At 37.2% G+C, this 18,867-nt stretch overlaps 1 protein-coding gene across 2 annotated transcripts in view; it reads left to right on the plus strand.

Annotated features, from left to right (window-relative positions):
- The window catches only part of LOC120774568 (hornerin), a 269,714-nt gene that overhangs the window by 153,555 nt on the left and 97,292 nt on the right, over nt 1–18,867 (plus strand). For both annotated transcript variants that reach the window (XM_040104305.1, XM_040104311.1), the window contains exons 5-8: nt 812–916; nt 3,514–3,638; nt 7,728–7,825; nt 12,651–12,859. In XM_040104305.1, the coding sequence (XP_039960239.1) occupies nt 812–916; nt 3,514–3,638; nt 7,728–7,825; nt 12,651–12,859 (537 nt within the window). The remainder of the gene's footprint in view (nt 1–811; nt 917–3,513; nt 3,639–7,727; nt 7,826–12,650; nt 12,860–18,867) is intronic.

Raw genomic sequence — 18,867 nt, forward strand, 5'->3', positions numbered from 1 at the left:
TGAGGGTTATGAATTGCTTAAATCGTTTGCGGGCAAAACTGCGAGCCCTTAGAAAAAAGTTATATGGCAAAGTTGTAAGTAGTGCAATGGTTAGCAACTTTTACGTTAACACCTTTTTCACATAACCTCAAAAGTAATGTGAGAACTTAAAACTTATTTCTATAAAGACACGTAGTTTTGTTGGAAATCCGGTTAAATCGATTTTGATCTGTAAAAGTTCAAACACAACCTTCCTTCTACCGACTATACATTTTATTTCCTTTTTTTTTCTTATGTTATCTTTCGTTTCCAATGGGTTTCAATCTGCTATAAATTTCTTTCACTTTTGATATTTCCGCTTTTGCACTGATCTAAGGCTAATCGGTACATTTAAATATTATATTATTAAGCTATAGTCAGTTAAGTTATGTATTTGTTTGTACGTATTTCCTAAATGCCAATTTTGCTTGAAAACAGCATGCTATTCGCTCACGCTAAGCATATTTAAAGCACTGCTGATACAAAACCAAAATTAGCTTGACAAATCGTAAATTTTCGCTCTCTCAAATTTCCCAAAACCCCTCAAAACAAAAAACAAAAAAAAAAACAATTTTTCAATTGATTAACGACGGACATTGCCTTGAGGTTGCAGCATGGAGGAGTGGAGTGGTGTGAGAAGGCTAACGAAACAAACCTTAGAGGAAAATATTTCATTTTTTCTGCTTTCTTTTCTTAATAAAATTACGCATAAATATAAACATACATACATATATGTATATACACTTTTTGACGTTGAGTTGTTTACATAATATTTCTGCTTGTTTATTTGCAGGATGATTTACCGGGCCAAGCGTTGTTGGATGTTGTTTTCGCCAGACTTAATTTAATCGAAACTTCATATTTCGGCATACGCTATATTGACGAGGAGAATCAGACGGTAAGTAAAAGTGCGATGGTAGTTATATACAATATACATATATAGATGCCTACACATACTGATATATGTTTATATGTATGTATTTAGAGAGAAATGTTTGTGAGTATGAAGTTATGTGCTGTCAATTCCAAGCCAAGTCAGCTACTTTTCTGCGCACACATTTATACAATATTTGGCACATACTTTTACTTGAGCGTTCATATATCGTAGCATACATTTGGGGGTCGCATTGCCAACTTGCCGCTCGTTTAGGCCGTAATTCATTTTGTGCCTCGTTTTCATGCGCATTCATTGAGCCGTAATGATGGTACAAAGTGAAAAGCTGTCACTAAAATGAAAGCAAAATAGCAGCAAACATACATACATATAAACACATACACCTATAAAGCCATACATTTACTGTATATTTTCTTATATTATGTGCGGTATACTGAATTTCATTTACCTGTTTGCCCTTGGCGAGAAATTATAAAATAAATTTCACTTTCCATTTCCCTTTTACCACGTACACACACATAAACCAGTGCAATAACAACTCTGCGAGACAGTTAGGCAGTCGGCGAGACCTTGAAAATGTGCCACACACAGGCTGAGGAACTGTATAATTTGCGAATATTCGCGCTGCCTGCGGAGCCGCCATACATATATGGTATACACACACACCCACATAAAAGTACACGGTAACTTCGCAAGAGTTACCGTTACAGCGCTGCTTATGGCAACTTGTCACACAATGGGGTGCATCAGCGCAAAAAGTTTGCCAGACTGTCAGTCGGCCGCGAACTTCTTCGCCGTGTGAGTTGTATTGGCAGCCAGAAAGCATTGTCCTTGAAGGCTTTTCACTTACCTTTGCACACAAATCAGCAGCACGCGCATAGTTTGTTTTTACGAGCAGCCACATGCCACACACACATATGCATGTTTAATATATCTTACTTATAGATACAAACATATTTATGCAAAGTTTATTGCCTCCGCTGTGACTTTGAATCAGCGCTGCCTGCCACATCGCATGTTGTACGGTGCTTTTCGCTGTTCATTTCGCCAGCGGCAACCTTTTCCCAGCTAAATCGCTTTTATGCTCATGTTATGCAGTCCCCATTACACATACATATATAGTTTCGCTTCAATAAAATGGCGGATAGAGCGGGCATAAGCTCACTAACAAAGTAGTTTATGATTCCCGGTGTGTGTTGTGCCATGTGCTCGCACATAAATATTTTATTAGTCAGTGTAGATAGGTATGTGTGCGTAAGCTTGTTTTACTACTTCATTATTGTTTGCAGGCAAAAGTTCGAACTGACTTTCGCAAGGTCACAGAAGTCTGTTCTTCACAGTGCAACTTTCTTATAATTTAGCTGAGCATAGCGTTTATATAGCAAAAATTTGAAAGAAAAAAGATTCAGCGTCGAAAATATATAAGACATATTTTTTAACAGGATTTTTGCTTTGATTTCAAGCGGTCAGTTTGTATGACTGCTCTATGTTATATTGATTCGATATCAGTGGTTCCAACAAATGAGGAGCTTCTTGACTAGTTCGCATACTTATATGCAGATGAACTGACCGACATGTCTAAATCGGCTCAGCTCGCCACTCCGCTCATTCATATATTTCGAGGTTCTCTCTTTTAACTGTTGGCCACGGCTACGTTTCTAATGCTCCATCCATTGAGTCCAATTTTCGATGACTAGTTCGAGCATTTCGACCGGTATCTGGGAATAACACGAGTAATGTTTTGCACCAAGGTCTAGATCGAAGCGGGATTGTCCGCGAAGACTTTAGACTTTACATATCCCGTGATATGTAAACGCCGTGATAACACATGATCTTGGTAGCCAATCGTGTTCTCTGAATAAGTCCATTGATTGATGCGGTGTGTGGGAAGTGGCGCCGTCTCGTTGAAATCAAATGTCGCTGAGATCACGAGCTTTAATTTTTGACATCTATTAGTCGGTTATCATGGCACGATAGCTGTCGTCAGTAACAGTTATAGGCATCCATTTTGAAGGAATATGTACCAATAATTCCACCGGCCCACAAACTACACCAAACCATTGTTTTTTATGGAATTAATGGCAGCTCTTGAATCTCCTCAGGTTGCTCTTCGTCCTAAATGCGGCATTTTATTTGTTTGCGTGCCCATTGAGCCAGAAATGGGCCTCATCGCTTAACAAAATGTGGCTGAAAAATGTCTGATCTTCTTGGAAATTTTCAAGAGCACATAGAGCGAAGTATTGTGGCTTGGAAAGGTCGGGGGCTATAGTTCTTGCTGAAGCTGTATTTTGTGCCAAGTGATGGAGTTCATTAAATATACTTTATAAGAAATATTTCATATTTCCTTCTTATTTTACACACTTCGTGGCAAGCTTAATAAATCAAGCGTGAATATGCGAGTATGTTTTTACGTCAGTTCTTTGAGCTTCTTTGTAAGACTTTAATTGGTTTGAACTTTCATCATGAAAATTTGTATAACAGCGCTGCAAGTCTTTAAGGAAATTAAGAATATTCATTATTTATTTTTTTTTTTAATTTTTTTACCTAATCACATGCCTACTTCAAATGAGTATAATTTTTCTCTTTTTGTCTCTTTTTAGCATTGGCTGGATCCAGCGTCTCGTATATCACGACAACTCAAACCCAAGTCAGATCCGTATGATTTGTATTTTGGTGTAAAATTCTATGCAGCAGATCCGTGCAAATTACTCGAGGAAATTACGAGGTAAGTTGTTACTTAAGAGTAAGTACTAGTTCTCGACAGAAAAATGTAACTTTTATGCCGCCACCCAATCAAGTCTACTGATGACTCGTTTTCAAGACTTTATACACGGTATGTGTCCGTGAAGATGGCCGCATAATATATTATACACATATGGTTGTTCAAGGCTACAACGTATTGAGAAAATTGAACCAATTCGAACCCACTGAACTTCCCAAACGCTTAAGTTGGAACAGGTCTTGCGGTTGCACCTATTGTATCAAAAATCACTTAGAATCCCATTTAGACAGCTAAGAACGCCGGTCCCTTGTTATACCAAGAACTGCTAACTGTGGGCCGAAGAAACCCTCGCATATTGGCAGATTGCTTTGAATAACAAACACAGTCGCCCAACTGTACATTTAAATTCTTAAAAAAAAAAACAACTTTTATCCTCTTCCCGCTTTGGTTGTAGATATAGCGCTTACTCTAATCCTGTTCAGTGGTTATTTTCTGATGTTCGGTAGATTCAAAAAGTGGATGAGTTGAATTGAATGAAAAACATAGTAGAAACACAAGATAGAATAAGTATATTCGGAGATTATTTGTGCCTTATGTGATCCGCTATAAGTAGCAGCTACATATGTTTCGTATATAAGAATTCAGTTCCGGTAATATTCATACGAAGAGAGTTGGTATTTTCTCCAAGCCCCTGAGAATCCTGTGTGATACTGGATAACTGATAATCCATCTACACACCGAATGGGTATTATGTAGGATGCCGGATAAAATTATTGTTATTTGTTTTTGGGTGCTTTTTAAGATATTTTTGTTTCGATAAATCGTTTCCATCTTTCGCTTTTATATTACGAGAATGTGATAGCAGATATTGCTGGGGAACTACCAGACTATATTGGTAGATGGAGTTCATGAGGGAGCAAAAATCATGTTTAACTGTCGACAGACTGCAATTCTATCAGGTACAATTTCTTCATTTGCATACCACTAGTTCAACCTAGTGCTTTTCTCTTCAACAAAGATTATATTCGACTTTGTAGCGCTACCACAAGAAGACTAATAAAATTCTCTTGCATTATAAGAAAACCAATATTTTTGGGAAAAAACTTATAAAATAGTTTTATCATTGAAGAATACCTTAATTGACTGCGTAAACTCCTAATAATGACTAACAATAAGAAATACAAACCGTTTCCCCGACAACCGGGTTTGCATTACTGGAACGGAAAAGAGTTATCATTTCTATACTCTAAACAGAATCACATATGTACATATATACAAATGATCAGCGGGACGAACTGAGTCTATTTAGGCATGCCCGTCTATTTGTATATACGCGCGCTAGCCCCTGAGATGTCAAACTGAAACTTTGTTCACGTTCTTTTCTCTTCAAGAAGCTGCTCATTTGTCGGAACCACCGAACCGCTATGATCCATTTCGATGTTCCTGGTTTTTTTAAGAAAAACACAGACACTTCAAATTTAATGGGCAATATTTATTACCGTTCAAAGAACATTCTTTGGCATCTATGGTTGACTGTTTTAAGCTTGAGAAGAATTTTTAATATGTTTAACTATATTGGATATTACTATCTCCCAAAACCAATATAGAACTTCACATTATTTGTACAAGTATATACATACTTATGTATTCCTTCCAATATAATCTAACGTTACAAAAATTGCTTACATGCAGAAATATCCAAAAATTTGCCCAAATGCCATAAGTAAAACTAATATTTGCTTCTCAGAAGCAATTAGCACAGAAACTTCGAAGTTTAAAACCACAAATCAAAATCGAAAAGCATTTCTATTTTGACACAAAATTACTTTGCAACAAACAAATATTTGTCCACTTCAAAGAAATGCATAATAATAATTGCTAATGCGCAAAATTTAAGCTTAAGGCAAGTAAATATTTGCGCCAAAAGGCTTATATGTGTACGTGAATACTTACATAAGCATATTTTTGTGCAATTTAAATAAAAGACTGAATATTTATTATTGTTACACAATCTCATTATCGACATATGTATGTATGTACATTGTACAAGTATATTGGATTATAGAAGCTGAGAAAACCCTTTGAAGAACCGTTGCAACAAATTTTAATCGCCCTAATGAGTCGCCGGAAATTCGCAATTAAACAAATATTTCCGTTTGAGGCAACAAACAAGTGCGTTTGTTGGCAAATATTTTCGAGACATAATCGATCGAGCTATTGAAAATGGTCAACTGCAACAACAACTAAGCAAACAATACGGCAAGGCAACTTTCGCAATTACATAAGTACTTCAGTATACAGTTAAGTGTGTAAGCGTATTTGCTTATGTGCATAAGCAAATGTTAGCCAACTGATTAAGCATTAACGTAACGATATATACATATATACATATAATTAAAATATATATATATATAAATAAGATATTTTTTATTCATGTGATTGCTTATTAGGGTGGGGCGAAAATTTTTTTTTTAAGTTTTTTTAATTTTTTTCCCTAGATCTCGTTAAAAAATCTTTGAAATGGAGAAGACACGTTAACTTCGGTTGCACCGCGACTATAATATCCTTCTCAAAAAGAAAATATTCCCAACAAGCAATTGATTTCGATCGTTCAATTTGTATGGCAGCTATATATTATAGTGATTCGATCTGAACTAATTCTTCGGATATTACGTCCCTGCAGTAGACAATAATCCAGGCCAAATTTTGTGAAGATAACTCGTAAAATGAAAAAGCTTTCCATATAAGTACTTTAGTCCGATCGTTCAGTTTGTATGACAGCTTTATGCTATAGTGATCTGATATCGCTGTATACGATAAATAAGCAGCTTCTTTGAGAGAAAAGCACGTGTGCGAAATTTCAGATCGATAATTTAAACATAGGGGTACTAATTCGGGGGTGTACAGACGGACGGATATGGCTCATCATGCTGAGCATTTGTATATATATTTTACAGGATCTCCGATGTTTCCTTCCTTTACAAACCTTGTGGCATGCTTAATATTCCTTTTGCAGGGTATTCAAGTAAAAGTTTTTTTTTTGGTCCGCCCTAATGAAAATATTTGTGGCGATCTATCTGCATATCTGTGTATTTGCTTAGCTGTAGTAGTTTGCCGAGCACTTGTGGGTGCAATACATCGACTAGCCATACAATATTTACCGTCTGCTGCGAATTCTGACGCACGCACACACATGCACACATACATATACGCATACAATCCAATCAAGTGTCGCTCACTCGCCCGCTGCGTCTAAAATTCGTTAAGCATATACAATAAATGCGTTTGTTTACGCACAATATTGTTATATCCTGTCTGTTGAAGTGTATTGTAAGCGCACACTCACACTCACACATACACACACTCACACGCCCGCAATCGAGCATTTCCGCTGGTGCCTAACAGACGCTAATAGGCGACTAACTCGAGCTCTGAGCCGCTGGGCGTGGGTTAAAGCAACATAATAATATTGCAGAGGCATAAATCTACTCTGCATCTCTGTGTGTGTGTGTTAATGCTTTTAGCTCGCTTACATATATATAGAATATATATTCATATATGCGTGTATTTGTGCCTTGTTTTAGGCCTATTAACGTTTATTGCCATTTGGCTCGATGGCGAATTGATTATGCGCTGCGATTATACCGTTATGTAGCCTTGGAGTGTTGGCACTGCACTTTAATTGTCGGCCTACAAGTATAACAATAACAATGTGCCTAAAATGCAGCAACAAGCTTGGCATTCGTGTGCACTCAGCTGTTTCATTTTCGCTCGATGATAGCCAGGTTAGGCGAGGTTTATGCAGCCGTTTAAGGTTGAGGCTTTATTTAAACGCTAATAATTCGATTTTCAAAAGGCAAACTTATTTCAACGCATTAAATGATTTATTGTATTGGCCGGCTTTGAACATTGCGGTCATAAAGAGGTGTTTGGTTGATGGCTTTCGTTGAAAAAACGCGCCTACTAGAGGCTATGTGGCCTCGAATAACTTGCTTTAAAGCATTTACAAAGAAATATATTATTCGTTTTTTATATTTATTTATATAACTAAGTTTTCTTAATTGCAAATCTAATAATTTTGCTTTTTGTCAGGTATCAACTGTTTCTACAAGTGAAGCAAGATGTCCTACAAGGCAGATTACCGGTTGCATTCGAGTTGGCTGCAGAATTGGGAGCGTTCGTTGTACAATGTAAGTACATTTTTTTTTAAATTATTTAACGAAATTTCGACATTAAAGTTATAAAAGGTGATCCAAGTAGAGGTACTTTTTGCAATAGCCCCTTTTTGACAGATCACGCGTGCGTCGTGTCAAGCTGCCATGTTTTTCTTATTCAGTAATGTTTGACATTTCATCATGGAAAGACTTATGCCTGATCAACGGCTACAAATTATTCCACTTTATTATTAAACTTCTGGTCAACGTAATCGGCCTACTAAGCGTACTAACCGCAACACCATCACACATCTTGAGACCCAGCATTCATTAATGTATAATATTCGACAAAGCACGTCCAGTCCGCTGTGAAGAAAATATAACAGCCGAAGCTGAGAGTGTACATGAAGACCGTGAAGAGTCGATTCGGTGCCGTTCGCAGCTACTCGGACCGACGTATGGAAAGACTTGGCGCATTTTACGTCGAGATCCGAAATTGAAAGCGTACAAAATACAGGTTGTAGAAGAACTGAAGCCGCTCTACTCTGCCAAGAGGCATCGCTTCCCTCTACGGGCTCCTGCAAAGTTCCAAGTGCAGCCCATATGTGATCTCCATTTTGGTTGCAAACCTTAGAACCTTTTAGCTTGTAGTGAAATGTGAAGCATCAAACTAATTTTTGAAACTCTTATTCCAAAGACTTTTTCGATCAACATACTTTTTTTTTATTTATTTAGCTACTTCAAGTGAAGATATTATCGAGAAAGCTTGAGCAAAGAATCTGTACTCTTGGAGAAGAAAAACAAGGTATAGTTAGGGGTTACACGTGCAACCCCTACAAAATTCTGCATGAAAAATACTGCAGTATTTTGGCAGCTTGAAGGGTCGCCTGTGATCTACCCACGCGCCATCAGCTATTCTTCATCCGTCCTTGTGGATGTGGCAAGTTCCGCTGTTGGACCGTGCACCCCTGCGCCATCCACTATCTTTTAATATGACTTGTTTCGTTCTCTCACATATAACAACATTTGTTGTGGCCTTACCCCACGATGCTTAAAAACATATAGATCAATACAATGCGTTGACCAGCACCCTTCATAGTACAAACATGTAAGCATTATTTGGTTCCAATTGGTCTGGTTGTCCAACCTAATAATAAGGTGAAGGGACACGTTTTGCACCTTGGTAGGGTTTGAGAACGACCTAAAACATCTTTTTTCCTGTGGGTCCGACACCCAGCTGCAGTGTGACTCCACACTGAACTGAATTTTTAATTCTACCTGCCTTTGCGTTTGAACTACAGCCAACACGAATCTCCCCAAATAGCCAAACCCAATGAGCAGATGTAAGGGAACTCCAACGGCTAACTGCTCTCCGTGGTACCAGATTACGTCTCCGGTCAGACTTTGTAGCTTTTTCTACTACCAGTTGAGCAATCATCAAACTCTATGACTGATGGCATTTGTCGCTTGAACTTGAAATATCTTTTCATTAGATGGAATCTCATACAAAGTCTATAACATCAGTTCAAACTGAATATTATAGCACTATGTCTGACAAGACTATGCAAATATTTCGAGGCAAGCCAAATAACAAACTTTGGATTTTAGTCGCGTCTCTTGCGACAGGCATGGGAGCTCCCGTTGTGAAGAGAGCAGCGAACCGCTTTATGGCATCTTCGTACACTTCCTGTTATGCCATCGTTTATACCGTAATCAGAAGCGAGAGCGTAAGTGAACATCCTCTCAAAACTCTATCACAAAAGAGAGAGTGACCAGTTGGTTGAGTTTTTCTTTTCACTCTATCGAATGTTCTTTCATTTTTCGCATTACCTTAAAAATATTCGAAAATCAAAAGTTAAATCTAAATGACAATTTCCAGATATACGAAATCTTTAAAATCATATTAAAATAATTTCTTTCATTTTATGAATAAATTACTTCCGCTTCTGTCGCCTATATGCGAGTGGACCAAAATTGTATGCGAATAACTTCTATCCGATTATAGACTATATGTATATATACCTCATTTAGCATTAAATTTCTTTCAGGCTCATTAAGCAAAATATTAATACGTCGCAATTGATTTTAGAAATTTATTGTGTTTTATTAAAATCACTTAATGAGGCGCAAAGAGGCAATCAAAACGCCAGCAACGACAGGCAGGCGGCGAGTCAAGGAGACAGTCTTCCACATTTTCAGCTCGTTTTAGCCATTTTCGAGACTGAGGCGCTTGAAGATTGCTGTTATGATGAGCCTCATTTAACAGATTATGCTTATTTTTAGACACACCAACCGAAGTACTTGAATAATACTATGTCTGTATGTATTTACACTTTTATACGTAAAAAATTATTACACAATCAATTTCAGATGTCAAAAAAATTTTATGATAATTGATCGTTTATAAGAAAAATTAGTATTTTGTTTTGAGTTAAAATAAGAAAAATATATAACACATTCCAAAAAAATTCTTACAAGTTTTTCCTTATTAAAGTTATTAAAAATAGGAGGTTTTATTACTTTGAGGCACATTTTTGTGATTTAATGTAAAAAATTGTAAACTTTGTACTCTTTAAGGTTGTAGTTTATCCTAGAAATACTTTGAACGATTCGACTTAGCAGAAATTTTGTAAGTGAGTCAAGTGTTAGTTACAACATTGAGAGCTCAGGGCTCTTTTTCGTAATTTCTGACGATACTTTCACGGTTTTAAAGAACAACATAGGAGAGTTGAGTGAAAACTTTGTGCGAAAAGACTTCTTAACTACTGTCTCAAAACTGATGTAGACATTCCTTTTTTATGCTTTTGACTTATACTTTGGTTTAAATAGTATAGCAATCAGGAGGACCTTAAATATCTCACTATGTTTTAGACGATTTTCGGTTATGTTTCTCAACCTAAAAGAGCTCGACTGGATCTGAGTTCGACGTTGCTTCACACAATATAATTTGCATTTCCGATTTGTCGACCAATTTCCAATTTGGATCTATCGTACCAGTCTGCTTTGTACTAACTTTAGTCTTCTGATGATTACCTAACCATCATCACATATTGTGCCAATCTCTTATAAAAACATTAAATCTAGTAAAAACAGTCATTTGTCTTCTAATTTGTTTAGCTATTTGTTAGTATATCTCTTCTTCAACATCATTTAATTTTTGTATTGTTTACTCAAATCTTCATCTCTCAACAGATTATTTCAAAGGTTTATACGTATTCTAGATCAAACCTTGCAGAAAATTTTTTTATCAATTTTAAATCGTCTGTGCTACTTCAGAACCCTGTGTCTTTTGGAGGTTAAGCCATTTTTTAATAATAGAATTTTATAATTTACCTTTAATAATGGTATGGAAACCCTTAAAGACTTGAATTAGTTTATACTCCGATATAAAGTTATTTTGTACAAACAGTTAAGGTATCTTATTGATACCATCCTGGTTTTAATCATTCTCTGGTGCGATACTCGAGTCGACGCCATAATTGGAAACTAAAAAAAAATGCAACATATAAAACCAACTCGTAAATACAATACTGAGACAATATTTGTAAAACCCGTTATTTGTCTTTTCAAATAATCTTTTGTGAGAAAACAATAAATGTAGAAGAATATATGCACTACTGTGGACAAAAACTAGCAAGACTTCTTTCTAGTTGGCATGACTGTCAGTGACTTTTTGTGCTAGATGCCACATCAAAATAATCATTAGTGTTTAGTATACGCTTGTCTTTCTGAAGTAAAGTTTTTCGACAAAGAAGTTCCATTAAATTTTGTGTGTGGAATCAAATCTCTGGTGCCGAGACGTTCAGACAGTTAAAAAGGCCTTCGGTGTTTGTCGCAGGAAGGATTTGTGTTAGGTACAAATTACTCCACGAACCGCGTCCGGGACGGCCATCAGCATCAACTGATGATCAACGTGTAAATAAATTAGAAATTGGTGCTTTAGAATGAACGATTAACAGACAGAGATCCTGCTAGCATCGTTGATATATCGAAAGGACCACAGAAAACGATTTTAAAAGAACATTTAGGGCTAAGAAAAGTGAAAGCACGATAATTTTCAAAATCACACAACTTTTTCGAAAACCAACGTCGCATTAATATCTGTGAAACAATACTTTCCGACTATCCGGTTATCATGAAACGTATCATTACTGGAGATGACTCTGGAATCTATGCTTACGATCTATAAAAGACAGTCAATCGGCCGAATATCGTGGCAAAGTTGAGCTGAAGCCGAAAAAACCACATGAAAGCAGGTTAAAAATCAATGTTATGTTGACAGTTATCTTCGATTATGTGGTGCACTCCGAATTACTTCCGACCGGGCAACCTGTCAACAGAGAACACTATTTGATTGTTTTGTGTCGTTTGTGCTAAGCTAATCCTAAAAAGAGGCCGGAATTATGGGCCGAGAACTCTTGATTTTTGGACCACGGTCGCATAGAGCATTGATTCTTCGTAAGTTTTTCGTCAAGTTTTCAATCAATATCGTACCGCAAACACCTGATTCGCCTGACTTAGCTCAGTTCTTCCGGCTATTTAGCAAATACAAATACAAATACTTATAGTGTACTTATGGTGTACCGCTGACTTTGGCTATTTTCCAAAAGTTGTTGCTGAGAAGGTCCAACGTTTCCGCTAATTCTATAAATTTTATAGATATTTAATTTGAAAGACAGCTTTTGTTGTATTTGGAAAACCATTTTTTTCCAAACATTATACGATATATAATAGGTATATATTGCTTTAAGTAATGTTTTTAATTGTATGTACAGAAATTGATTCCCTTTAACTATGAATCTCTTCAATATTATTTAACCCCATTAACTACGCTTTTAATTTCCCTCTCATTTTGTTGCAGCCGAATTGGGGGATTACGATCAGCGACGTCACTCCAAAGGTTATGTGTCCGAGTTTCGTTTACTGCCGAATCAAAGCAGCGAACTGGAAACACGTGTCGCCGAACTTCATCAGCAATTAATGGGCATGTCACCGGCGACAGCGGAGCTAAATTATTTAGACAAAGTTAAATGGCACGATATGTACGGCGTGGATTTGCATCCGGTGTTGGTAAGTAAATGGAAATGCTAATTGAATAGAAAAGCGGGAAAAATAGAAACAAAACAACAAGGTGAAATCGCTTAATAAACGGGTTTAGGAAAATGTTGCTTTGATGTTGTAGTTTGATGTTTTATGTTATTGATTAGCTGTGGAGATCAAAGCACAAAGGAAAATTGCGAAACAGGTACAAATCGGGCGTAAACGTTTACAGTTGCAGAGGCTATGGCTAAGGCAGCCAAATTTTGTGAGATAAATGAAAAAAGTTGTCTTTCGGTGTATGGAGTTAAAGCTGACCTGGGGAGAGTATTTAAAGGATGGACATAAAAATAGTTTTGAGTAGAATATTAGATAGCTGAATGTACTTAAATATTGTTGGAGGTACAAAAGACTAATTCTGAAAATTAAAAACAAAAAAAAATCGGGAAAAGTCTTGAATAGAACCTTGATTCTGCCCAGGTATTTTCTTCTTATAGTGCTTAGTTTACTGAAGCCTTTAAATCTAAAGTGATTTAGTTTTGATTTGGTAAAAACGGGACATTCAAGAAGGAGGTGTTGAGATGATTCTATCTCAGACTTTTCCACACAGCTTATGTAACTTCAATCTTCGCTTATGATTTCTTCCTCTGTCCTAATCCGACAGAGTGCAGATAGAACTCCTACAACTACTGCAATGTGAACTTTCTTGAGGGCAAAGAGCTAACTAGACCACTGGCGATTTACTTTAGACCAGAAGAATTTTTCGGAAGCACAGTTCTTTGTACCTGACCAAAGTTCGCAGACGCCGACAGAGGTCCAACCTACCATTCCGCTGCGGCTAAGCATCCAAAGCTGTCTTATTAAAAACCAACTCGATGTCAGAGATAAGGCGTATAATCTGATGCTTACGATCTCAAGACTAGTAGCTGAAAAGAGTTTTACGAGTTTGTCTTAAGTACAGCGGCGCTCCCACCTGTTTCCATCTCAGCTAATGAGACTGAAGTGCCTAATCTAGTAAACTTATATATCTGGCAGTTTCATGCAATGCTACAGGCGTCTAGCATCCAACCAGTCTAATTATGGAATAACTAAATGCAAAGACTAAGAGTCCAGTCTCGAGCAGACGAACAGCGAGGCCAAGTCTAATATCAGCATCTTACTATCAGCGTGGGTAGTCACCACATATTTCCAGAAAATAATTGAAAAGCTTGTCCCAGTGAACTGCACTGGCCCTTTTGGCAACAACCGTTCCATGTTTACATTTCGATTTAACCACAAACCTATTCAGGGCTCTAATGTCTAAATCCGGCAGTACGTTATCGAATCCCCATCCTCGATATTGTGCAAGGTTCCCACTGCAAACTTCTTATACCTCATGGCGCTCTCTAACCAAGTAGCAGTGGTGTGCAAGGCAGCGTCTACTGACCCTGTCATCTGTTGCCTACATTTTGGCGCAATATCCAATTTTGCTGAAAAGCCACAATTTTGTTAAAATTCTTTAACTTATCACTGAATGAAGCTACTCAACCCCACCCCAACAAACCACCAAATTCTTTCATTTCACATCTCACTTTTATCACTAACGGTGGCTCAAACATAAATATCACATAATAAAACAAGGCGACACTCACAATATTTAATTCCTACCCATCCGAGCACACTCTGAGATAAGTTAAAGCCTTCAGCCGCCATATGGCTGGGCATTAATTTATACATTCGTTCATTCATTCATTCATACGCTCGTTCATTTCGACACTCAGTCATTTGTCACTATTTTGGCACTCATTGTCGCCATCGCAGCCGGTTGTCGGCGGACTCCTTGACCAATTCGACTTGTTTCCTTCCGTTATTTTATTATCCTTGCGCGCCGCTTCCACACCAATTTCATTCTCAGTCATTATACACTTAACTGCCAGCAAGTGAAGGGTGGACCACATGAAAGCTACAGCAACAATGTTTGCACTATAATCACATTCACACATATACACATTTGGCATTTTTACATTGTCCCTTTAGTTTTCGTTTTTATGTTGCTGCGTAAATTCTCGCTTCATTTACATTTTTTATGGCATTTTTGATATCACGACGAAATAAATCACCTTCAGACGCTCGCGCGCCTGTTCGCTGGCGAATAAAACCATACTGCTACTGGCATACATACAAACAATGTGCCAGCTGGTGTGTGTGTTCACATTTTTATTGGTTATTTCGGTTGCTCTACAAACGAGTTATAGCCGAAAGTGCCGCGACCGGCAAAGCCACAGCGTTTCGAACTCGAAAACGTCCGCACAACATTGTATGAACCCTAATTGACGCACCCCATATCCCCACTCTCCACCTTACTGCTGTCACTTTGTCAGCTTTCGACTTCCGTGCCTGTGTGGCTCGCTCTCTTGCCGCCCTTTTCCGATATTAGCATGCCGTTATCGCCGTATTGTCATCGAATTTTATTATTTTAGTGTTTTCATAAATAAGCGAATGAAATTTTTATGGCGTCCATAATCTTCTTTTAACTTAAATACATTTCTCAAATGGAAATTTATTAACTCGTATCAACCACGTGACCGTGTGGTTTATGAGCGCTGGTTTCTTACGTTGGCAGTTCGGAGTTGCCCTTTAGTGGTTTGGCAGTGTTGTGGTGTAGCGTTAACACTAAGCTTGAAATGGACGAAGCTTTTGATAAAAACGAGTCTGTAGAAACCAGTTTCTATCCGAAAAGCCAAGAAAAAATATTCTTTAATTTAAAGACAACAAATAAGGAAGATTTAAGTTCGGGCTACTGCAAGGATTGAAGTCAGGAAATTACTTTCAAGTACATAAGGCTTTTTAGTAACATGGTGTCTAGATCATGTTTTCACCCGATTTGATTTTAGCACTAATATGCACCGTTATAAGAAAAAAAAACGTTCTCTCAATTTTGTTAAGAAAACTAACATCTTGGCCGATATATGCGGTATAAAGTCACACGGAAGTTCGGTTATCTCTATATTAGGTATATGGTGGCTCAGGGAAGTAATGACCCGATTCAAACCATTTTCGATACAGAGAGATAGTATTATCAGGAAAGAATTCTCTCCAAATTTCAATTACATTTCTCACACACTGACCGATATTTTCTTTAAAATGTCAATGTACTTACTGGGATCAAAATATTTGGTACCCAACGGCTGGAACAGTTTTTGTTGGATTTGGACAATTTTTGGCTATAAAAGGTATACTTTAAAAAATGTATCCCTTTAATTGTACCCTCAAAGGGAAACGAATCAGAGAGAATTTAAAATTTGGTTATATAGAAATTAGGCGTGGCTGCAATCCGATTTCGCCCATATTAACACTGTAACATAAAATATAACATATTTGGTTGAAATCAGTCGGGCGGGTCTCGAAATATGTGTTTTGACCCAAAAGCGGGCGGTGCCACGCCCGTAGTCCAATTTTGATTAAAGCCCAGTTATATCATCTCGCGGGTAAAATTCCATGTATAATTTCTGGCGTATTTAGTTATTGAATTGCTAACAGTACGGTTATATGGGGAGGGAGCATTACTTTTCAGTAATCTGTATCACATTATGCGATAGGGTGGAGAAATTGTGTTCCTTCCAGGCAACGACACGCCACACTCATCGATAGTGACTCTCCTTAAGTTCCGGAAACTTGGTTGGAAGGCTCCTATGCTTCCACCTCAAAATACGGACATCGTACCAAGTTATATATAACTGTTAATGATAACAGATTTTGATGGTAAAAAATTTTTTGCTTATGAAAAAAGAAGGATATTTGACCTGAATAAGTTTGTTTTGGCTATGTTAAATAAAACCTTCAATTTAATGCAAAAATAATGGAGTCGAACGCTGTCGAATTACGTGAATTATAATAATAAAATTATTCCTTATGAAGTATGGCAATAGGTGTACTTCCCCCTCTAAACTAAAAAACAAAGGCTTTATTAAGAGACGCAGTGAAAAAATGTTTTGGTTCTCTGCAAATTAATTGGTTTTATTGCGAAGCTGTTTAGTAAGGTAACTAGGCTGATCGTCGCGACAAAGATCACGAGGAATCTAGGACTGATGCAAGATGTTGACTTCCGTCCGTTTTGCTGCCAAAAACTGCCTACTACGAATTTTTTGTTGTCCATATAGCCGATTTTAAATAAAACACCTGATTTCCTGAAGGTATTACGCCCGATATGTCTCAACCTGAATCTTACTGAATAGTCGGAAAAAAGACGACTGGAAATAATTCGCCTTCCGCGAAGCAGCCTTGAGAAATGGCGTTCGACAAGTATTTTTATTTTTGCTTAACCCGATATACCTGTAAATACAACTATTGGGCATTGCCTGATTAGAAGCTCTATAACCATGGCAAGATGAGCCTTGCTGAGAGCAAATAGTTCAATGGATTCCTCCTATTATACATGATGATATTGCAGCCACACAAGTGCAGCTCAGCCGCTGCTCTGTCGTCTAACCAGAGGAAGTAAAATAAAAAAAATATATTTGTTAATAAAATTTTACGTTCTCTGGTCTAACATCAGATCGTAGGAGGTCAACGGAGCTCCGACTTTTGGAACGTGAGCTCTTTTTTTGACCTGCTTATCGACTGTACAGCTCCGAGTTAAATCGATATGTTTTCGACACTCATACAAGTCTTACGATAAAGTAGCTTGCTGTAATTGATAATGTGGTTTAAACTTGGCTTGCTCAAAGCTGGTATTGCCGTTTTGTGATTTTATAGAATGCTCATCTGATGGATAGAGATTGCACAGCGGAGCTATAATCCACTGCTATTTTGATGGTGACTACCTCTGAGTGAAAGTTAACATAGTTGTCTATAAGATTGAAATTGAAGTTAATGAAAAGTTAGATAGAAAATTATTATTATCGCGGAAGCAATTTACTGTTAAACTCTTTAACAAGTCTTTTACTGGTCAAGTGAACAAATGAAAAAAGTACTTACTTGCCAACCCAGAAATAAACTTGTACCCAAAAACGTATCCGTGCAGCAATAGATTTACAAAAGTACATAAAGTAAAGAGAAGCCAAACCGTTCTCAAATAAGCAGAAAGTGTCAAAAGGAATTCGAAGTAAATTCACGTGAAATTATCACCGGCATCCACAAATACTTGTCAGTTGAGGCAACAGAAGCTGTGGCATTCATCTCGAGCTAGCTGCTGAAAGGTCAAACTGCACAACAAAGAGGCAACATGAAAAGAGAATTATGTATAAAATCGCAGAAAAACTTTGACGTAAAATCTACTGATAATGACCGTCAGCAGGTTGTAGGCACCAACCCGCACGCTCCTGATACGGGTAATAGAGTGTAGCGAGTAGAAGCTGCAGAAGATGGAGCGTGCACGACATGGCTAATAACTTTATTGAATTTTAATAACCTCTTTACAAAACTTGGCACGCTCGGGCGTTATGGGGGCAAAACTTTTCAGCGTGGCGATGAGCTTTTTGTTTGTTGTTGTTGTTCCTTTGCTTTACATATTTCACGGGATGCACTCATTTGTGTAAATTTTGTGTCTTTATTATTTTTTTTACATTATTATTATTTGTATACCCTCCACCGGGTATACAAAGTTTGACAAGAAATTTGTAGCACTCAGTGCCTGCCAGCCTGAATATACGCGAACTGGTCGCTCAGTTTCTTAGATGTCGAGTTGAAATTTTGCACACGTCTTTTTCTACTCAAGAAGCTACTTATTTGTCGGAACTGTTAATATCGGACTACTATAGCATATAGCTGCCATATAAACTGAATGATCGGAATTAAGTACTTGTATGGGAAACTTTTTTATTTGACAAGATATCTTCTTGAAATCAAGTAGGGATTATTGGTTAAGACGAAGCTAAAAGCTCAGAAGAAATTGTTCAGATCGAAGCACTATAGCGTATAGCTGTCATAGAAACTGAACGGTCAAAATCAATTTTATTAAATTAAAAATTTTTTTGTATTTTGTCAAGGGTATGTGCTTCGGTGCAACCAACGCAATTTTTTTTCTTTTTCTCATGATTTTTACTTTTTTATATGTTTTAATC

This window comes from Bactrocera tryoni, chromosome 1, assembly GCF_016617805.1.
Source record: "Bactrocera tryoni isolate S06 chromosome 1, CSIRO_BtryS06_freeze2, whole genome shotgun sequence".
NCBI lineage: Eukaryota > Metazoa > Arthropoda > Insecta > Diptera > Tephritidae > Bactrocera > Bactrocera tryoni.